The sequence below is a fragment of the Artibeus jamaicensis genome, unplaced genomic scaffold (genome assembly GCF_021234435.1).
Source record: "Artibeus jamaicensis isolate MK-2021 breed Jamaican fruit bat unplaced genomic scaffold, CSHL_Jam_final scaffold_916, whole genome shotgun sequence".
In the NCBI taxonomy this organism is placed as follows: Eukaryota; Metazoa; Chordata; class Mammalia; order Chiroptera; family Phyllostomidae; genus Artibeus; species Artibeus jamaicensis.
In genome coordinates this window covers 38,447,197-38,470,992 of record NW_026522059.1, presented here as the reverse complement: position 1 = coordinate 38,470,992, position 23,796 = coordinate 38,447,197, and the positions used below count along the sequence as shown (strand labels likewise).

The 23,796-nt window shown below is 34.7% G+C and overlaps 1 protein-coding gene across 1 annotated transcript in view; it reads left to right on the top strand.

Annotated features, from left to right (window-relative positions):
- SGK3 (serum/glucocorticoid regulated kinase family member 3) overlaps nucleotides 1–23,796 on the top strand; it is a 45,139-nt gene that overhangs the window by 2,105 nt on the left and 19,238 nt on the right. Inside the window, exons 2-9 of the mRNA XM_037148932.2 lie at nucleotides 1,100–1,183; nucleotides 4,683–4,755; nucleotides 7,728–7,803; nucleotides 14,601–14,688; nucleotides 16,863–16,912; nucleotides 19,367–19,424; nucleotides 23,096–23,179; nucleotides 23,286–23,417. Coding sequence (XP_037004827.1) covers nucleotides 1,100–1,183; nucleotides 4,683–4,755; nucleotides 7,728–7,803; nucleotides 14,601–14,688; nucleotides 16,863–16,912; nucleotides 19,367–19,424; nucleotides 23,096–23,179; nucleotides 23,286–23,417 — 645 coding nt within the window. The remainder of the gene's footprint in view (nucleotides 1–1,099; nucleotides 1,184–4,682; nucleotides 4,756–7,727; nucleotides 7,804–14,600; nucleotides 14,689–16,862; nucleotides 16,913–19,366; nucleotides 19,425–23,095; nucleotides 23,180–23,285; nucleotides 23,418–23,796) is intronic.

The following is a 23,796-nucleotide window of genomic DNA, read 5'->3' as shown; positions in this document are numbered from 1 at the left end:
AAGAAACTTATATTCTGCTGGGCAATGCAGGCAATAAGGAAGTATTTTAAAAACTCAGTAAGATGATTTCATATTGTAATAAATATTATACTGCTTTCTGTGAAATCTTGTGATTATTTCTGCAAATAAAAGTTTTTTTTTAATTTAAAGAAAACCCCAAAATGACTCCTATCTCTTTCCCCTAGTTTTATACTATAATATGAGATCGATAACCCAAACCATACATCAGTGAGCCCTTTCTTGTAAATCTGGACTCTTGTTATTTTTTTTCTTTAAAAACGATACAACATTTTTGGGGTCTGAAACAGTTTTATCTACATTGGTATGTCAAATTGTGATCTGAGAGTATCTGTGGAATCAGCTGTGAGAGTCGCTTCTATATTATAACCAACGATACTGGTTCTGGTCCATGGAGGGTTAGAAGATTTAGATCTTATTCTCACAAGTCTGTGTAGTTGAGCAAGCTACCTAACTTTTTTAGGCCACCATTTCCTCACACGTGTAGTGTAGGGGGTGTAATGTTTGTTGTGCTTACTTCATAGGGTTTTTGACTACAGTTATATGCAATTATATGTATATGAAAATATTAAACACATGCTAGGTAGTAGTGGGAAATCTGAGGATAAATTCTTAGTTTGAGATATACTCTGTAAAAGATGACCTGGAAAAAATAAAAATTGAGTGTTTACTATGTGCCAGACATCACTTCTGAAAATTCTTTATAATTTCTAGCTAATGGTATTATTATGGGGAAAGAATAAAAGAGAATATCATCAATCGACTCTATAATGTTTTATTCTTGGGGGAAAAAAATCTGAAACAAGAATGGCAAAATGTTAGAATTATCTAAATAATGACTACACAGGTATTCACTATATTATTCTCTAAAAATTACAGAAATATTTTATAACATTTTAAAAATAAAATACCACCTCTCAACAAGATAAAGTATTTTAGTTGGTATACTGTGTATCTTGGTGAAACATAAATAAACATTAACATCTAGTTATGAAAGCAAGATTATTCACATATTGAAACAGCTAATGACTTTATGTAATCAAATTTTATTTTGCTGTTTTTATTATTTTTGTTTTCACAGGTTTATAAAGTTCTGGTCTCAGTGGGCACAAGTGAGTGGTTTGTCTTCAGGAGATATGCAGAATTTGATAAGCTTTACAATACTGTAAGTAATAGTTTGCAAGATTGCTATTTAAAACAAACACCTGAGAAAGCTCAAAAAGGAGAGATTTTATTTGAATGATTAAATAATACTCACATTAACATTGTGCATTGTTTCTTTATGCAGATAAAATCTCAAACATTTAATTTAAAGCAAGCTAATACAGCTTTATTTTTTTTCTTCCAGTAACTATTGATGATAATTGATTTAATTTATTTTTGCCATAGCATTGGTCATTTTCTGAAATAAATCTGCTATAATATGAGGTCTTTCCAGAAGAAGTCCAGTCATTGTTAACGTAATGAGAACAGTTTGCATGACAGCAGTATAACCTGGTAGCCAAGGAGAGTGGACTGGAATGTGCATGTGTGAACAATGACGACTTTCTGCGTCAACAGGGGCAGTAGATGCCATTGAGTGAGCATGTGTACTTTGTGGACGTCACATTTAAAATGACTGAGCATGTAGAGCAACAAATCTGCGTCAGATTTTGTGTTAAGCTGGAACATTCCTCAGTGGAAACTATTCAGATAATTCAGAAGGCCACAACTATAGGCAACTCATGATTGGCAGCTTTATCACAACAACATGCCCACTCAGGCATCATATCTTGTGCAAAGTTTTTTGACAGAACATCAAATCACCCAGGTGACTCATGCCCCCTACAGTCCAGATTTGGCACCCTGAAACTTCTGGCTTTTCCCAAAACTGAAATCACCTTTGAAAGGGAAGAGATTTCAGACCATAGATGAGATTCAGGAAAACACGATGGTGCAGCTGATGGCAATTGGGAAAACCATGAGATCCCAAGATGCCAACTTTGAAGGGGACTGAGGTATCATTGTCCTCTGTACAATGTATCTTGTATCTTCTTCAATAAACATTTCTATTTTTCATATTACATGGCTGGATGCCATCTGGACAGACCTCGTATATCAGACTAGTAGAAAAAGGTCATAGATTCTTCTAACGTATTCTAACTTTGGAATTCTTACAAAAAAGGGTGGAGAGGGGACCATTGAGAAGTTCCAAATAAAGTATTGAAGGTGTGAAAATTAGATGTACTGCTTAAAGCATATCTTAATATTATAGAATATTAGACATAACTCCTTTATATTTACTGCTCTAATAATGGTTCATCATCATATTACTTCTGGTTAAACTGCCCAGCTCTTAGTTCTGTTGTGTTTTCTTGTGTTATTTAGTTTTTCTTTAATGCTTATGCAATTGAAACTTATTGTACACAGTTTTAAATATTGTTTAACCAATATTTAAGATATTGATTGAGATCATTTTTTTGACTGTAAAGGAAGTCACACTTTTGAAACAAAATAATAGCCAGTAGGAGTTTGCACATGGAAATATCTTTCGCAATTTTTCATTAATTTTTTAAAGGTTTCTATTGGATGCTGGGGGAGGGTTGAATTGCTAGCCTGAATTGAAATTCTTAGATACCACTGTGTATGTGATTAGCATTTTATGATAATTGTACAAATTGGACAGTACCTATCATGATACCTGGCTTATAATCAGGTAAGAATAACATGATAGTAACGTAACACACATAGGTACTCACACAGAGGGTTTACATGAACTTCTTAGAGAGATGAGATCAGGTTTTGTTCAGTGAACTACTGGTAACTAAAAATTTGAGATTTCTTTATTTATTTTGCTAAAAAGATTATAAAGGCTAGATTCACCTTCTAAACGTGTTTTCTTTTGTAGAATTGTTTATGAGAGGGAGGAGTGTAGGGATGTCATCTAAAAACTGAGCAGTGTGGAGGTCTGCATGAGTGAAAAGCTTTTCATCCTTATGATGGTTTCAGTTTAAATAGGGGGTGATTATAAAGGCGGAGTGTTAGCACGAGTGTCTCTAAGCACAAAGATGAAGTAGGAATGTTTGGGCACTTCCCCTGCCGTGACCACTTTCATTCTCTCTTTCCATCAAACATGCTGTCTGAAGCTTTTTTGCAGACAATTTTTCTTCACGTGTAAATGAGTTTTTATTATCCATTTTTCTTTTTCTTATATTTCTCTCAGTTTTTTTTCTCGTTTTCTCATTTTCTGTGTCTGCCTCTCTGTTTACATAAGCCCTACAAATTCTGCCTCTTGTGACAAGGGGCAAAGAAAACAAAACAGGGAAATGGTATTAGTTGTGTTCTTTCAAAGTACAGGAATGAGGTTAAACCTGGCTTGGATTTCCCTAAGTATAGAAATACAAATTCTTATGCTTCTTTTAGAATAAAAGACAAAAAGTGTAATTTCCAATCTGTAAGCATTTTAATTATCAGTTTAAATGTGTTTTTATGGATGTCATTTACATTTTTTTAATTTTTCACTGTAGAATTATTCAGAGGTAGATAGACAAGAACAAATGCAGAAAATAATGTAAGGTATCATCCAGCTGCAACAACCATATAGCCATTCTTGTTGCATCTCTGGACCTAGGCAGCCTGCTGTATTTTGAAGCAAATTTCATGTATCGTATCATTTCATCTATAAATATTTTAGTATCATCTCTAAAAAAGATAAAGGTCCTTAAAATACACACACATGATAATGATTATCATATATAAAACTGCATTAATGATAATATCTTAATATCAAATAATCAGTCAGTATTTATGTGACTGACTGATAATTCTATTAAGTGTCTTTTAATTGCTAAAATTTCCCCTCCACTTCTCTTATCTTTCCTTTACAGCTTTTTGTTGAAAAAGCAGTGTCATTTGTCTACAGACTGGATTGTGCTGATAGCATGCCTGTGGTGTAGAGTGATTTATACATTCTTCTGTTCTTTCTATTTCCGGTCAGCTGGGAGTTAGATATATAGTTTCTGTGGGGGGGAGGGGGAGGGGTCTTACCTGAAGCCTCTAATAAAAATAAGCATTAACCCATATTTATGATCCTACTGCCCCAAATTTAAGTTCTTTTGGGCCAAGTTGTTTTTTCTCCGGGGATAAGCAAATCTGATAAATGTATTAGAATAGTTATAGGGGGAAGGCTGAAGTAGAGGATGTTGAAAGCAAAATTCATCACCTTTCTTAGAAAATAATTGTCAACCTATTCATACAGAGAAAACACAAAGATCACATCTTTCCCTGACATAATAAATGGTGAGTAATGTATTCAAACTTATACACCAGATTTTAGTCTAAGCACTTAACATAAATGATTTCCTTTAAGCCTCATAACAAATCTGTAAGGTAAGTACTAAAATTATCCCTAGTTTACAGGCAAGAAGATTAAGGCCCAGAGATGTTAAGTAACTTATTCAAGGTCACAAAGCCACTAAGTATTTTATTGGCATAAAATAGGATGATTAGACAGTCTGTGGTATTTTATTGCTGTAATTTAATATTATATACTTGATTATTATATATTTAAAAGTATGTCTTACAATGGATTTTCTTGCAAATCAGATTGCACTTTATTTTGGTGCATGTATAACTAGAAGACTTATAAAATTAAGTTCATATAATGTTATTTTTTTTAATTCTAGTTAAGAAAACAATTTCCTGCTATGGCCCTGAAGATTCCTGCCAAGCGAATATTTGGTGACAATTTTGATCCTGGTAAGCAGTAACTTCATAGGCCAGCCATAAGTGGTGGTTGAAGTTTGAAAACATAGTAAACATTTATTGTACAGTAATATAAGAATTTATAAAGCTAATGGATCTCATGCTCTATGAAAATAATTCCTCAGGAAAATGCTTACTGTGTACCAGGCATTGTTTTAAACACATTACATGTTGTAATTCATTTAGTACTCACAACAACCCTTTGAGTTGGGTATTATTATTATCACCACTATTTTATAGATAAGGAAACTGAGACACAGGGTCACATACAGGGTCAAAGTTGGAAGTTAAATTTAAGCAGCCTGGCTTCAGATAAACTTACTGATCATTAAAGATTATTTAGGGGTACTTTTGTAACTATGGAGGATATTCTTTGTTATACCAAGAAACATTTATTAAAAGTAAGGTCCATGCATAGCAGCCTGCGGGCCTCTGAATGGCGTACTAAGAAAATGTTCTATTGGTCACCCTTGGGGAGCATAATGCCACAGAAGATCTTAGGAATCTGGAGCCTATTTGTCTGAAGACTCAAGCCTGGAACATTCCACTTCAATCTGAGGAAACAGATTCAAGGTCACAAATAGCTACTTACAGGGAGACAGAAGCCTCCTTAGCTACCAAAAATCCTATTAGAAAAGTCATCTATCTATGCAGCTGGTGAATCCTGACAAGGCAGAGTGCCCTCCCTCCACACCACCTTACTTCCTCAATCAGTTTGCTTGTAACCCTATAACCCATTAAACCTATGACTCCTAACGTGTCTGCTTTCTTGGTCAAATCTCTCTTTACCAAAGAGCTCTTAAGTCACTTATTTTGACTGCTTTGCCCCCCTCTATTTCCTTCTCAAACTGTTTTACTGTGCTCTGTGGAATTCTGTCCACAATGAACAACCATCTCTTTTATCCTTCTTCATTTTCATATTTCTTTCACATTCTTGCTTTAGTTAAAACTTAGTTTTGAAAAAAAAAAACACTTAGTTTTGACCCTGAGGCTGCAAGATAAACCCCTGTAACTCTCTCAACTGGAGGTTCTTTATACTTTAATACTTTATGAACCTCATGATTGGTGAGGATTCTCACTTCTATTATATGTAGAATTTTTACTTGCATTTGTAACTGTCATTTGCAGAGAACTAGAATGATAGTAAAACTAAGCCTCTCTCCTAAGCCACACAGCTAGTATATGGAAAATTGAACTCATCCAGGTTTATTTATTTCTATTATTCCCTTACTGTACATGGCACCTTTAAAAAGAAAATTCACAAACTTTTAAAAAAGATTTTATTTATTTATGCATTTATTCATTCATTTATTTTTAGACAGAGGGAAAGGAAAGGAGAAAGGAGAGAGAGGGAGAGAAACATTAATGTGTGGGTGCCTCTCATGCACCCCACACTGGGGATCTGGCCTGCAACCCAGGCATGTGCCCTGACAGGGAATCCAACTCTCCACCCTTTGGCTTTCAGGCCTGTGCTCAGTCCGCTGAGCCACACCACCCAGGGCCACAGGCTTTTGCGTGCATTTTATTTTAAAATTATTTGTTTGGAACATTACAAAGCTCTTACCATTTCCTGATCTGAAAGGTGTGGGTTAAGGATAAAGGACCTCTGTGATCCCTGCAGGCTCTAAATATCCTTTGCTTTTGAATACGAGCAGGTTGCTCTGGCTACCAGTAGTAATACTACAACAAAAACCCAAGGCCTCCTTCATTCAAATTTGATTTTTCCCCCTGCCCCACAATGATGGAGATTGTCTCATCTTTGATGATTTTTCTAAAGGCACTGAAATAACAAAGAAATCTTTATAGGTCAGTTTAACACATATTTTGGAGACTAAAGGTTTCATTTTATTATCTAAGCATTAAGTTCTTTTGAATCTCTAATGGAAATCCCTTTGGATAACAATAGATACATTCACATAAATTCTTAATTGGAGAGATTTTTAAAAATATATCTTTCCAACTATAATTCTTAAAGATATTATGTCAGCCTTATATGTTCTGGGAACTTATTCTGTAAGGGGGCTGGTATGCATTTCAGTCTAATCCGGAATGTTTTAGATATTCGTATGCTTAATGTTGGTCTAAAAATTAAACTTGGAATTGCCCTAAATTCTGACTACTGCTGGTTTTCTTTTTTCACGACTGACTTCTTTTATTTATCTTCTTTCTGTTAGAGGGCTTTCAAAACTGTTTCAAGTCAGTAAGGAAGTGGAGAGTCTAGTAGCACTTAGTGCAGTATGACTGTAGCTCACAGAAGAAAGCAAACACACTCTTTTTTCACAACCCATTTCCTGGTGTCAAAGGTACCATCAGTACATATCCACAGAACAATTTAAATCTGCTTTCATATAATTGTTAGATTTTCTTTAAATATCTCAAATGTAGTCATTAATTTTAGTTCTTCTTCTATGATACTAAGTCCAGTTTCTAAAAACTGGCTGTCTTTTAAGCATAGTTTTTAACATGAACCTCACATACTCTCTATTGTCCAGTGACATAAAGAATGCCCTTGGAAGGGTTACAAGATACCTTCCTAATTTTTTTTTAAAAATTCATACTTGAGCTCTGGCTGGTTTGACTCAGCTGCTTGGGTATTGTCTCACAAAGTGGAAGTTTGCCAGTTCAATTCCCCTTCAAGGCACTTGCCTAGGTTGTGGGTTCAGTGCAGTCAGGGCAAGTACGGAAGGCCAACCAGTTTTGTAGTGAGTCTATTTAAAACCTAAAGTGGGCATTTTTTTTGAGAATTTTCTTTTGGAAGATATGTTATCTGCTTTATTTTAGTTTTATAATCATTGTATTTATGGATTTTAAAATAAATATTTCTAAGTATTTTATTGTATGTAAAGAAACATGGATTAAGAAATAGCTCCTAATCAGAATTTACTTTGATCTATTCTTATAAAACTATATTGATAATTACCTAGTCTGACATAAATAATCCTAATGGCATATGTCTCTCTTCACAGATTTTATCAAACAAAGAAGAGCAGGACTGAATGAATTCATTCAGAACTTAGTTAGGCACCCAGAGCTATACAACCAGTAAGTAATTTTCATTGTATTTGGAAGAGGCACTGAAACCAAACCTAACAATATTGAATAAGTTACTGATACAGATTTTATATGTTCTGTAGAATGTCACTGTGCTATAGATAATGTGTGTGTATATATAAAATCTTCCTCAAGAATTTTCCCCTGGTATTCTTAACTCCTTTTCTGATCATCAGCTCAAGGTCTTAGTTATTTTCTTTCTTCCTTTTCTACCTGTATTGGTTTCGTAGATTAAACTTGGCAGGAATGTGTATAGTATATAGTTAATGCATTTCGCTGATTTTTCATTGTTATACTTACTCATGCATTCAAACAGCATTTATTAAGTACTTGCTGTGTATGTTGGGGACATAAAGAGGAATGAGTGTCATTACTACATTTCAGAGGCATAGGCTTCCAATCCAGTGGGAGAGACAGATACAGGAACAAGCAGTTAAAGCCAGGAAAGCTTTATGGCAGAAGTGCTAGAAGACAACGGAAAAATATGACCAGCTCTTACTGGAGAGGTCAAAGAAGGCTTCCTGGGACTTAAAGGAAGGGCAGTCATTCAAGAAAAAAAAGCAGGGGGAGCATTCCAGGAAAAGTTTATGTAAGAATCTACAAAAAGCCTGATGCATGCAAGACACTCACGTACGGCTGGAACACAGAGTAGATTTTCAGGAAGAAGATAAGTACAGCCTTTGACGGAATTGGCAAGGGTCAGGCACATGTGCTACCATTCTTGTTCTCTTCTACCAAGAAGGCCTCCTGTTCTTCTCAACACAGCATTCTAGGTAGCCACTGACCATGAAGGCGCTTTCCCAGCCCTGTGTGTGTCTCATGCTCATGAGTTTAAACTCCTTCTGTAGATCAGATGCTGCCAATGAAGGTAGAGAGGGTGTGTCTTATCAGAAATACCTAGGAACGTGATTTGAGATATGTTTTAATTTTTGAGTCTGGTAATTGGTTCATGAGTATTCTTTATATTTATTGTGATTTGTAATTTACTTATATGTTACTTATATTGTTTTGTATGTATAAAGCATTCTAAAAATAAAGAGGATAAAGTAAAATACCTGGGGAGCTTTTGCACAGCCCAGCTATCTATGTAGATGTAAGTAAGGGTTTGTGTTACGGGCAGTGATGCAAACACGATACACTTTTACAGTCTCTTCAGAATCACAGCACTGAAGGACTATATTTTTAGCAATTGTTATAAAAACAATTATTTTTATATAGGTCTTTACATTACCATTTATATAATTCTTTATAGTTTACAGTAGGCTTCTACCATTCTAAGGGCACATCCTCTGACCTCCTTTTTCGACTCACTTAATGTCATTTACTAAATTAGAAAAATAATAGAACAGAACTTTCTTCAACCACAGTCTTCTGCCCAGTGCTCTGGATTTCCCCTGATACAAGGGACATGTCAGGAGAGGTCCAGCAGCTGCAGTAGCCCTGGGATTAGCCAGTACCCTAAAGACCAGCTAGCTGCCTTTTCATTCAGGGCCTCCAACAGGTGACAGAGGGGCACAAAGTTGGGGAGGAACCTTGAACTCAGGGTTCCTACATCTGGTATATTCCTCAGCAAAGGGCCTTTTACTACTTGGCTTTTCCTATAATTACTTTTTAAACATTATGCCTTTTCCCTAGGACAAATTCTGTGTTATCTTCAGCTTCTATATGTCCTTCTAACTAATTTTGGCTGTATGAACTTGAGATTACTTTGAATCGGCATATTGCTGGTTTGTTTGATATACAGTTCATATGCCGAGGTCTTGAATTTGTTTTTTCCTTTGACAGAGAGCCTCACATGGAATAAGTATGGGGGGAAATGGTGGTGGTAGTGATTATTCTCCTGGCATTTTGAAGAGTTACTCAGAACTTCTAACACTAGATCTGAAAGAGTAGTAGTATAAGATGTATTTGGTATTAAAAGTAAACTGAAAGCAATTTGATTGTTTTAATTTTAAGATTATCTTAAATGATATACAATTCTTTCATTTTCTTTTTCTTTTCAAGACTTTATTTATTTTTTTTAGGGAGAAGGAGAAGGAGAGAGGGAGGGAGGTAGAGAAGCATCAACATGCTAGAGATACATTGATTAATTGCCTCTCGAATGACCTCACCTGGGGACCTGGCCCGCAACCCAGGCATGTGCCCTGGCTGGGGATTGAAACAGGAACCTTTTGGTTCACAGGCCAGCACTTCGTCCACTGAGCCACACCAGCCAGGGCCACAATGCTTAAGTATACAACCCAATGGATTTTTACAGATATATGCACCCTGTAACTAGCATCATTCCATTTAGGGTATAAGACCTATCCAGCACCCCAAAAGGTTTTTTAAACTTAATTTTATCTGACCTTTTCTTTTTAATAAGAAATGACATTTCATATTTTCTGGATCTTATCTGTTCTTAATGGAACTTTGTTAATTTTCATACTCTTCATTTGAACATCAAACTATTTATAAAATAGTACAGATTTGTGGAAGCAAGAAGAGAAACCAGTCAGCAAGTGCATCTTGTACGCCTACTGTGCGACTGTCATTACTGTTAGGAAAGTGAACTTTAAAAATTGCTTTACTTTAATAGATAAAAGCTTCTTTTTAAAAAATTTTTTATTAAAATTGATTTATTAAAATTCCTACAAAACTGTATTAAGATGTGTTGTGTTTCTCTGATGTCTGGGCAGAAGGGGGTTTTGAGCACATTGGCAGTATGTGAGGTGTCACAGAGTAAAGCTGACAAGTTTGACCAAGAAAAATGTTTGAACCCTCAAAATCACAAGAGAAATTAAAAACCAAAAATATAGAAAAAGTTTCCCTTGATAAAGGACAATAGATCAATATAGTTAATATGGAAAGGGCTCGTGCAGGTAATACATGCTTAAGACACCAAAAGAAAAGTGGACAAAACACAGTGATTTACAAAAGAGGAACTACAAAATGAATGATTAATTACCCCAAATAACTGAGTATTTTCTTCCCTATTAAGAAATACAGATGGAAGCAAAGATACCTTACTTTAGCTTTCTTGTGGTTGTGGCATACACAGAAGAGAGCTCAGATCATGACCACTCAGCCTAATAAGTTATGTGCAGGTGGACGCATCTAAGTTGCCACCTGCAGGCCAAGCGATAGCACATTACCGGCATCCTTGAAGTCCCTTGTATACAGGACCTCTTCCCCACCTCTATTCTTTCCTTCCTTCCCAAAGGTAGTTATTCTTCTGATTTTTTAGCAGCACAGATTAACATGCCCTGTTTTTTTTTTAACTTAATACAGTTGGAAGCATATAATATATATTTTCTGTCTGGCTTATTTTCAACAGTGTGAGAGTCACTATGTTTGTTCCATTTCCATAGCTCATTGTGTGAAAGACCAGTTTATTCATTCCACTGCTGATGGACATTTGCATTGTTTCCATTTTCTGGCTATAATGAATAATATTGCCATTAACACATCTTTTGGTGTACATGTGCAAGCTTTCTTGATACATCTTGGCGTAGAAATTCTGCATTGTAAGGGGAATATACAGGGTGGGGCAAATGTAGGTTTACAGTTGTTCATATGGAAAATAATACAATAATTAATAAATAATATACAAGAATAAACTGTGTTCCACATACAACTATAAACCTTCTTTTGTCCCACCCTATAGTCATTTAACCTAAGTAGATAATGCAGAGTAATTTTCCAAAGAGATTGTATCAATTTATACTTCCACCATCAATGTCTGAGATCACATTGCTTACTTATCAACACTTAGTATTGTTAGTCTTTTCAATTTTAGCGATTCTGGTGAGTGGGTAGTGGTTTTATTGTTGCTTTAGTTTGCATATCACTAATTACTAATGAAATCAAATATTTTTTTAAATATTATTTTTTGCTTATCAAACTGTTGGAGATGGTAATATAAACTGTAACATTTACAGCTAACAAAGACTAGAGAGAGTCTTTTGGATATTCATATACTGCTAGGAGCGTATAATAAATTGGTACAGCCTCTCTGGAAATTAGATAACAAACTATGTCAAGTCTGAAATGGTTTATAATTCAGACCAAATAATTTTATTGTGAAAAATCGTATATGCAGTTCTGCCGTTATGTTCAGAGATGGTCAATTGGAACAGTAGTTATAGTAGTGATGTTGGGTGGTAAAATATTGGAAGCTATCTATATATTCTAGGGTGAGCAAATCATTGAATAACTTAGTGTACTCATATTATGCAACATCATATGTCTGTCAAAGTGATTGCTTATAGAGCTTTTAAACAACATGGCAAAATGCTTATGTAATTTGTAGGTGAAAAACAGTAAAATAAACTATTTTAATGAAATAGGATCTTAACTATAGAAAGAAAGACTGGGATAAAATGTGCTAAAATGGTAATAGTACTTGCCTGTCAGTGGTAAAAATAAAGATCTCCACCTTTAAAAAATTCTTTGAGATAAAATTCAGTTTATGTTAACAATTTTTAGCATGTACAATTCAGTGTTTTTAGCATAGTTCTAATGCTGTACAGCCATCATCACTATCTGTCACCCCAAGTCTAATCTAACATTACTATCACCCCAACAGGAGCTGCACTCTTCAAATTTCCCCTTTTCTCCAACCTTTGGCAACTACTAATCTGCTTTTTACCTCTATGTATTTACCTGTTCTGGACATTTTATATAAATGGAATCACACAATATGTGACCTTTTTATCTTTCTTTGTTCATTTAGCATAATGTTGAGTTTCATCTATGTTATTATAACAAGTGTCAGTATTTTACTCCTTTTCATGGGTGAAGAATATTCCCTTGCATGCCACAATTTGTTCGCTTATCCACTATTTGATGGACATTTAGGTTGTTTCCACTTTTGGGCTATTATGAATAATGCTGCTGTGAGCATTTGTGTATGAATATTTTGTGTGGGCATATGTTCTTATTTCTAGGGTGAGTTGTTACATCATATGGTAACTCTATGTTTAACTTTCGGGAACCATCAAACTGTTTTCCACAGTGGCTGCACCATTTTACATTCCCATGAGCCCTTCCACTTTTAAAAAATTATTTTTCATCTTTCTGAATTTCTTACAATGAATGTATGTTATTTATATTTAATTATTATAAGCAGTTTGGGAAATCTTGCCTTTTTAAAAAGATTTTATTTATTTAGATTTAGAGAGAGGGGAAGGGAGAGAGAAAGAGAGGGAGAGAAACATCAATGTGTGGTTGCTTTCATGAGTCTCCAACTGGGGACCTGGCCCACAACCCAGGCATGTGCCCTGACTGGGAATTGAACTGGTGACTCTTTGGTTCCAAGCCCACTCTCAATCCACTGAGCTACACCAGCCAGGGCAGGAAATCTTGCCTTTCGTGATGACATGGATAGACCCTGAGGGCATTATGCTAAGTGAAGTAAGTCAAACAGGGAAAGACAAATACTATTTTTTTGTAAAATATAAGTAAAAATTTTTTTTAATTAAAAAAAAACCAAACTCGTAGATATAGAGAACAAACTGGTGGCTGCCAGAGGCAGGTGTTGGGGGGTTGGGCAAAGGGTGAAAGTGTCAAAAACTACAAACTTCCAGTTATAAAATAAATAAGTTATGAAGATATGTACAGCATGGTGCCTGTAGTTAACAATACTGTATTGTGTACAGGGTAGAGCAAAAGTAGGTTTACAGTTAGTATGGAAAATAATATAATTAATAAATAATAACATGAGAATAAACTGTGTTTTGCATACTCAAAATTGTAAACCTAATTTTGTCCTACCTTGTTTTTTAAATTTGCTAAGAGAGTAGATCTTAAAGGTTTTCATCACAAGAAAAAAAATGTAACTCTGTGTGGTGATGGGTGTTAACTAGACTTATTGTGATCATTTCATAATACGTACAAATGTCAATTATGTCTTACAAAGAAAAAAAGAACAATTTGGTAGGAAGTACCTCTGTTATAGAGATTCAGTCATTTCTTGGAATTGTCATTAGTCCACACAAGGTCCCTCTTTAATTTTAGTTCATTTTTTCTCTTCATCTTTGATCTTCACTCCCAATTCTTCATTCCCACTATTGAAACCCACTTCAATATGTGTCTTTGGATATCCATTTATTGACTCTTGCTTTGTGTCCATGAGTATTTAATATATGCACATATGTGGTATGGTGCTCTAGTTCTTTGCTTTTGCCTGCCATAGGCGGTTACTCATTTCTCTAGTGGCAGATGGCTGTTGGCTTCTGATTCACTACTCTAAGGAATGTTGCCATGAGTATCCTAGTTACATCTTTCACTGAACCTGGATTTACATTTTTGTGTGGTTTATTCCTAGAACTGGAATATCTGTGTCCAGGCAAAACACATACCCAGTTTCACCAAATATTGCCAGATTGCTTTTTAGAAAATTTTCCTCATTGTACATTCTCACCAGTAATACATGAGAATTCCTACCAACTTTTTGATGTTGTCTACCTTTCCCTGTATTCCTGCCAACTTATCTATCTTTCCAATTTTTGCAATTTAATGGACATAAAATGGTATCTCGTTATTATTTTCATTAGTATTTCTTGGATTATTAATGATGTTAAGCATCTTGATAAATTTTCTCAACTGGTTCTCCCTTTGCCCATGTTGGACTCTCTATGTTTTTAAAATTAATTTGCTTATTTCTTTTATAATACAGAATATTAATGGATTTTATTTGGCTTTCTTACTGTAAATGCTATTATAATTATTTTTATTTTCAATTTTTAAAGGGAGAAAGGCTGTAGAAATACTTTCGACATCATAATAAAGTTAATTTTTATTTTTAGTCCAGATGTCAGAGCATTCCTTCAAATGGACAGTCCAAAACATCAGTCAGATCCATCTGAAGATGAAGATGAAAGAAGTACTCAGAAGGTAGTAAGAGGGATCGTATTTTTTTCTAATTAATTTTATTTATTTATTTATTATTTAATATTTTATATCTATCTCCTCCCAGCAATCACTACACTATTATCTATGTCCACAAGTTCTTTTTCCTTTTTGCTCAAGAGGGATTATATATTTAACAGACAAAATTATTGGCAACTTTAGGACATTTAGTTAAAATGAAGTCACTTTATCCATTGTAAATTTTCTTTTCTGGAGAATACTTTATAAAATGTGTATACCTCTTACTGATCACTCTTATAAAATCTACACATTAGTACTTTTTACAGTAAAAATTAATACCTGTTAATTAAAGAAAGTTTTGAAAATAGTAAGAAGGGAAGTATTACCCCTATAATCACTAACCATACCTAGTTATTTTTAACATGTTAGCAATTTTCTTTCTAATCTTCTCTTAACACACAGGGATTTTTAAAAATTATCTAGTTATAATTATATAGTGTATACAGTTTTGTATTCTGCTATCTTCACTTTTCAAATTTTATTTATTTATTTTTAGAAAGGGGAAAGGAGGGAGAAAGAGTGGGAGAGAAACATCAATGTGTGGTTGTCTCAAGCACCCGCTACTGGGGACCTGGCCTGCAACCCAGGTGCTCTGACTGGGAATCAAACTGGTAACTGTTTGGTTCACAGGGAGGTGCTCAATCCACTGAGCCACACCAGCCAGGGACATTTAAAAATATTTTTGAAGATGATATATTTTAAGTTTTGACATAGTACTCAACGATATCGGGTATAACATTTTATATACGTATTCGCAGTGTGATTACAGTTTTTAAAAGTTATGCAAAAACTATGAAATTACTGTTAAGTATTTAGAAAATTATCTTTCAATAAAGTTATGGGTTTTTTAAAAAATAGTGGTCCTAGTACTTTTCCTGTTTTCCATCAGTATATATTTTTAATTGAAAAAAATGAAACTATTCAAAAATATTTTAGAGGACAAAATTCACGTAACCCTGATTTTCCATGTTGTGCTTGCTAATCATGTTGAGAGTATGTGGGTATAAGTCATTTAAAGAATGTCTTGACTTGCTGTAGGAGACAGCTGATTTTGAAAGAACCAAACTGAGATTCCTGGCTCCTGTTCTGTCACTACTGGCTTCAGATTTGTATTTTTTCTTTTTTATTTTTATATCCATAAAATCTAAAACTTTTTGTTTTTATTGATTTTATTATTTTTTATATTACCATTTATACCCCTCACTGCAAAATCTGAAACTTAGACTAGCATCTCTTGCAGTTTTAAAATATAGATAAAAAGAATCTCTTCAAAAAAGGGAAAGAGCTATACTTCTTATACTTGTAACTATTTATTAAAGACTTTTAAGTGGATAACAAAATGAAGTTAACAGCCAGAAAATATCTTAGAAGGCGTATGGAGTTACCCCTTATTTGTAGAGAGAAAGATAGAGGTCAAGAGAAGTCAAGAAACTTACGTTCTTGATTAGTGTTCACTGGTGCCAGTTTTTAGTTACAAATCAGTAAGTTTTGTTGTTTCATAAGAAATATATTATTATACATCAAAACTTTTATCCTTTATCCTTTATTTTTAAAAGTAGCTTGTATTCTGGAGATTGTCTACAAGTTTCAGAGTTTAAGTGGAAATATAAAAGATATTTGTTTCTAATAAGAAGTCACTTAGATAAACTTGCTCCAATGAACTTAAATACAAGTTTTTAATACCTTATTTCATGTCTACAACTTTAAAAGGTTATTTTGTGTCTACAGCTTATCATGTCTACAACTGCATAAGCCTCTGCTAAAAGTACCCATCTTTATTGGAAAATGTGAACAGAAGAAGCTGTTTTTAACCAGGTTTTTTAATGTAAAAATAATCCCTTAAACTGTGGTTTCAGTGCTCACTCACCTCTTCCAAGGAGCTTTCCCCAGTTTACTTCATTGACTTGCCACTTTGAGTCAAATTTCTTTTCCTTATATCTGCTCTTGAAATTTATTATAAAAATTATTATGGATATTTCTAAATACATCTATATGTTTTTATTAAGAATGAGCACTTTTTACTTCTTTATCATGGCACTACATCAAATATCTGCTACAGTTATGTATATTTATTTGAAAAACATCACTGACCATTGAAGCTCCAATATAAACGTTTATTTTTTTCCCCACTTCCACAGCTACACTCTACCTCACAGAATATCAACCTGGGACCATCTGCAAATCCTCAGTAGGTTTGGTTTGTTTCAAATAATCTTTTCAATTTTAGGAGGATTTTTTGCGTGAATGTACAGATAAAATTTTACCAGTTTAAGTGGAAGCCTATGAAATATAACCATACTTACACTGACTATAATACTGTCCTATGCTTGCCGAATTTACTGCTCTAGCTTTGCATTGCTTTAATAGAGCTCTGAGACATTTTTAATCCACAAATTATTGATCAGGTACTGCTGTTTGGCCTTTGTCACTTTTCTCTCTGTCTCTCTCTGTCTGTGGGTGTGAATATAAACTAAGTAGCCTGTATTTCCTAGGGACTGTAGGTCCTGGGAGGGCTTGGGGAGGTGGTCTGGCCAAAGCATCCCTGCAGGCTTCATTGGCATTCTCCTGGTGCTTAGCATCAGTGGTGCAACCCTAGTCATTAGCCAGCTTGTTCCAAAGGAGTCTAAATGGTTTCATACAGTCTCTCCCCTTGTCCTGTGTTTAACTGACCCCAGGGGAAATATGTTGAGAAATACCAGGAGTGGCAAATATAGGCTTTATCTTGAATGTCAACTGTAAATACTGGGAGTGAATGCCTAGATCACTGAGTATAAGGGATTCCAAGGCTACTTTTTGGCTTAGAGTGAGGAGTGCCCTGACAGAGTGGTGATGTCTGCCTGGGTTAGAGAAGGAGTGTTGCTATTCTTACTTATAATTATTTTTACAGCCTTTTTGGACTAATTCTAAAGTATTCTGTCTTTTATCCCAGGATACTACGCTTCCCTCACCCTTTTGGTCCACTTAAACAGTGAGTATAGACAGATAAGAGGCATGGTCCAAGGAATGGGTCGTGGGACACTTCAGCATTCTAATGAGGTCAGGGAGGCACCAGTAAAGGAGACTAAAAAAGAGTAGATGGTAAGATAGGAGGAAAACAAGGAATGTAGTGTCACACAATCAGGCGAAGAAAGTTTCTTGAGGAGGGAGTAATTAACTGTATATTCACATTGCCAGTAGGCACGTAAGATGAAGTTTGAGAACTGACCACTGGCTCTGATAAGTGACTGGCAACCTTTACCAGTTCCCCTGACAGGAATGGGTCAAAAAGAACTGGAGGAGAGTACAGCAGGTGTAGACAAAGACTTTAGAGCACTTACTTGAGGAGTTCTGCAGCAGAGGAAAGCAAAGAAGTGTGATGGTAACAGGAAGAGGAAGTTTGGTTTTGAGCATTTTTTGTCATCATAGCAGCGTGGTGGTCAGGCAGCACGAAAGCAGAAATTGGCTTTCAGTTAGGGTCTGTCGCCTGCAGTTAACAGTGGAGCCTCAGTTCCAGCCTCAGTTAGTGTGTTTACTGTGAGGGGTTTGTGTGTTTTTCACTATTATATTTGTTTAAAAAATTACACATCATTAAAGAATAAAATAACTAGTCCAAAGAGCACGTTGTTGAAGAAGAAAAACATCTAAGCTTAGTTAAGTATTTATCTCCCTAACCTTCACCTGTTAGTATTTAACCTAGACTCGACATTACTCTCCTGTTTGAATGGACTGTTTCTTTCTATAATGAATTGAAGGAAATTTAGAATCTAAATGGAGTCATTCCCTTCCCACTCCTTAGTACAACTTGGGTATTCAGAATGGTTAAGGAAATAGCTCTTCTGGCCGCTTATGCTAAACTTTCTGCTACCCAGTACTTCTGCCTGCATGCAGCCAATGCTGATTTTACCTGACAAGAGACTAGTAATAAAAGGACAATCTTAGTGTTCCCTCTGGCTTCTCTATGCTTGGCTTTCCTACATTACCATCTGTGAGAATAAGCAGAGAGGTCCTTATCTGTAATGTATAATAAATGATATGTGTGCAAAACACTGTGATGACTTTTTACTCCATCAGAAATTTTTCTTAGTGACTTTACTAGGTGTTTCAGCTGTTAACAGGATTGTAGTGTCACACTATCAGGTGAAGAAAGTTTCACGAGGAGGGAATAACTAACTTTCCAGAAAAATTACCAGACTAGCAAGTCCTTGGAATGTATTACATATTTATATAGTTATTCAGTTTCTTCATTAACAACATTGGTAAGGTTTATAGTAGTAAAATTGGTTTAGATAGAAGCTATATTGAGTTCAAACATATATATATATACTATAATATATAATTATATTATACATTATAGTATAATATATAATTATACATATACTATATATATAGTTTTCTCTTAACAAGACTATTATTTAATTTTCTTTTAAGCAGGACTAAACAAGACTTAAAGTTATAAAATATCTACTCAGAAAGTAGATATTGTTACTATTTTTCATTACCTACTTTATATTAGAAGTGAATTACTACCAGTGTGAAAGCTGGAGTCATCATGCTGAAGTGTTTTGTACCTGACATTCACTTATCAGAATGAACTGAGAAATGTTTAAAAGTGAACATGTGTCCAATTTCTAGGAGGCTAATTCTTGTCACTCATTTCTTTCAGTGCTAAACCAACAGACTTTGATTTCTTGAAAGTTATTGGAAAAGGCAGCTTTGGCAAGGTAAGACTTCATTTCTTTCAGTGCTAAACCAACAGACTTTGATTTCTTGAAAGTTATTGGAAAAGGCAGCTTTGGCAAGGTAAGACTATTTTTATTTTCTCACCCAGTAAAACAGTATTTACAGAATGCATGCTTTATTTATGCCAGGGCACAAAACTTGTTGGGGTACAGTATGTGGAGTTAAGATCCTTTCTCTACTTTAAAGTACTGACAGAGTAATTAGTGAAATAATTTAATTCTTCCTAATTAAATTTTAACATAAAATTAATTTGTTCAAAAAGTATTTGTTGAGCACCTGCTATGTGCCAGGCATGTTCTGGACCCTATTTAGATAACACTGAACAAAACTGACACGGCTACTGCCTTTGTGATGCTTACAAACTAATGGAAACAGTCAGTTAAAATATGCAGCCCAATAAATAATTATAAATAGTAATGGATATGTGAAGGAATTGAAGAATAGGGTAAAGTGACAGAAAACTGTAGGCAGTGGGAGGAGTGTGGAATCCCTGCTTAGATGGGTGACCATTGAGTGATCACTACTTTGAAGACAGGCTATTTAAACTGAGGCCTAAAGACGAAAGTGAGCAGCTGCGTAAGTAGTAGATGGGGGAAGAAAGGGTTCTGTGAAGATCCTGCTTCTGCTTAAAAGTTAGTGTTAACTGAATTACTTAACTTGACAGTGTGGCCATACCAGGGAAGGAGAATCACTTAAGGCCACAAGTGTCATAGATGGTATTATCAGAATCATCAAATATACCACATTTTGCCATGTATAATTCATACCACACTTTTGTGCACATTACACATGAGTTATTATGCCTGTTATTATACCCATGGTATGTAATCATCATACCCATGTATAAAGTGCATCCTTATTTTTCCCTCAAAAATTTGGGCAAAAAAGTGCACATTATAAATGGTGAAATATGGTATTTCTTTGTCATTAAATCATTTTTTTTTGTTATTCTATTACAGTTCTCCCAATTTTTTCCCCTTTGCCCTCCTCCACTCTCCCACCCCCCCTTCCGGCTCCCACAGTTAATTCCCACCCACACTATTGTCCATGTATCACTCATACATCTTCTTTGTCCAGTCCCTTCCCTTTCTTTTCAGCATTATCCCCCTTCCTGCTCCCCTCTGGTCACTTTCAGTCTGGTCCATGTTTCCATGCCTGTGGTTCTATTTAAGTGCTTTTTTGCATTATACTTCAATCTGTAGTAAAAATAAATATGTATGCATTTAATTATAGCTTGCTGTATTCTTAGCTTCCTGCATCTCTGGCTTGTTTTCTGAGCTTTCCGTATACCATGCTACATTCTAGGCAATAGAAATATAGACATAGATCTGTTCTCAAAATGCTCAAGATGTTAGAGGTAATCTGTCATTAATAACAAAAAGTGTTATCTTTCGGAAACTTCATGTTTAGATCTATATATTAGGATTTGGTTCTTACATATAATATGAGGTGTAGGGTCACAGTTCATTTTCTTCCCTGTGGATATCCAACTGATCTCACATAATTTATTGCAAAGACTATTCTTTCCCCACTGAATGCAGGGTAACCTTTATTATATATCCAATATCCATATTGCATGGATCTGCTTCTAGTTTTGTGTTTTACATTCGTTTGTAGATTTTATATTGTGTTCCAGTAGTCTGTGTGTCTGTCTTTGCACCAATAGCACATTGCCTTGATAAATGTAGCTTGATATCTAGCAGGACAAGTCTTCCTTTCTTGTTTTTCTTCATGAGGCTATTCTTAGCCCTTTGCATAGCTACATAAATTTAGAATTAGCATGCCAATTTCCACAACTGTTGGATTTTGATTGGGATTGCACTGAATCTGTAGGTCAGTATGGGGGGAATTGTCATCTTTACATTATTGAGTCTTCCAATCCATGACCATGGTATATCCCTTTGTTGATTTAGTTCACCTTTAATTATCTCAGTACTGTTTTGTACTGTTCTTTTAAAAAAAAAGATTTTATGTATTTTCTAGAGAAGGGAAGGGAGGGAGAAAGAGGGAGAGAAACATCAATGTGTGGTTGCCTCCTACTAAGGACCTGGCTCACAACCCAGGCACGTGCCTCCTATTGGGGACCTCAAACCAGCTACCTTTTGGTTCACAGGCTGGCACTCAATCCACTGAGCCACACCAGGCAGGGCTGTAGTGTTCTGTATAGAATTTTTACACATCTTTAATTAGATTTATTCCTATATGTTTCATTTTTTTATGCTGTTGGAAACAGTTGTTATTTATTGAAGCCGAATGTCTATATTCATTACCTATGACACATTGGTTCTACTCCTAGCTGTATATCCAACAGAAGTACGTGCACATGTGCACCAGGAAAGACATATGCTGGAGTATTCACGGCACTGTTATTCATAAACAGTCTAAGTGTCTGTCAACAAAAGAGTGGATTAAGTTGTGTAATGCAGTAGTCTCCACAGCAGTAAAAATACTAAAACTATACAACATGCCTCAGCTTGGATGCCTATTATATAATTTAGAGTAAAAGAAGTCAAGCAGAGACAGCTTCATCTATGTGATTCTAATTAGATAAATTTCAAAAAATGATAAAAGTTTTTTGTGTTATTGCAAGTTAAGATGGTGGTTACTTTTGAGGAAGACAGGGAGGAGTAGTTTCTGGAATGGGGCCAAAGACAAGCTTCAGGCTCCCCAAAATGTTTTTATCTTTTGACCTGGATAGCAGGTACATCATGTGTTTGTTTTGTAATAATTGACTGAACTGTAGTGATTTGTGAGTTATTTTATTTATATGTTATGTTTAATAAAAATTTAAAATCTTGCAAAATGATTAGAAACCAACAAACTGCAGCAAAAAAGAAAAGCAGAATACACAAAAACAAAGGAAAAGCAGACAAATGCTAATTTACAATGTGTTCGAAGAATAAAAAATATATATAAAAAACTAAAATAAGTAATAGCAATCTAACATTTATTCTAAACTTGTCTCCAGTGAGTGGTCTTGGTTTTACTTTCTATTTGCATATCTGTTCCCCAAATTTCATGGGAAAAAATGTGAAAGCTTGAGTATATGTCTACCTTTTTATTGAGGCAAAATCCTTGTAACTATCTTCAGATCCTTGAAAGTGCATGCAAATGAGCCCATTTTAAAAAGTCAGCTATCTGTAAAACATTTTCCTCTAAACTCTTCTGAATTTGAAACCTGTAAGAGAAACCTATAAGTTAGTTAAAGCAGAAACTCATTTTGATTACCTCGAAACTAGTTTCTTCTCCTTTTTTATATAGCCATGAAGTATAGGCTCAATGATTCCTAAGGACAATCTTCAGGGCTCCTGGCTGGCACGCACACACACACACACACACACACAGGCACAAAGATCTCAAGCAGTGTAGATTTTGGTACTTAAATTACACAAAAATCTCAAACATCAACACACAAAGTAATGGCGTCTGGCGATTCAAATGATCAGCATCCTTTTTTTGTTTTATTAAAATACTTAAGGAAAAATGGATTTATAGGAATAAATTTAGTGGTTTTCAATTCTTTAAACAAAAAACACATTGTATTATCTAGATCTCTTGGAGAGTTTGTTTTTATAAAATTTATTGACAAGTGAACTATTCCTACTAAAATATTGAAATTTCTAATACTATGCACAATCTTTAATTACAACAGGTTCTTCTTGCAAAACGGAAACTGGATGGAAAATTTTATGCTGTCAAAGTGTTACAGAAAAAAATAGTTCTCAACAGAAGAGAGGTGAAATAAAAGCGCTTTGTTTCTCCTAAGCTCCTTTTCTCAATTAACAGAATTGTTTTGTGGTGTATAATACAAGCTGATCCTTTACCCTTTTTTTTTTTTACAGCAAAAACATATTATGGCTGAACGTAATGTGCTCTTGAAAAATGTGAAACATCCATTTTTGGTTGGATTACATTATTCTTTCCAAACAACTGAAAAGCTTTATTTTGTTCTGGATTTTGTTAATGGAGGGGAGGTGAGTTTTATAATTAATTTTATAATACTGATACTATTTAGAAAAAAATAGAATAAAGTCAGAGTTTTTCTTTTCTTATACATTTTTGGAAGGGCAGTCCAGGTTCAGCATCAACAGCTGTTTGTTGAGTAGCAATAAAATATTTAAGGTGCTTGCTAATAATAAACACAATGCAAGATGTGAAAAGTGTAACACAAAGCTCGTCTTAAATCAGTTAGGTTGTTGGTGGGAAGGTTTATAAAGAACCTTTGTATGAAGCCACAGACTTCATGGGTAGTTTCGTCACTTTGCTATATAGTGAGAATAATTTACTAAAACATGATTTGTAATTTATATTATTATGGTTTCATGATTTTCTAAAATGCACAAACTATTAGTC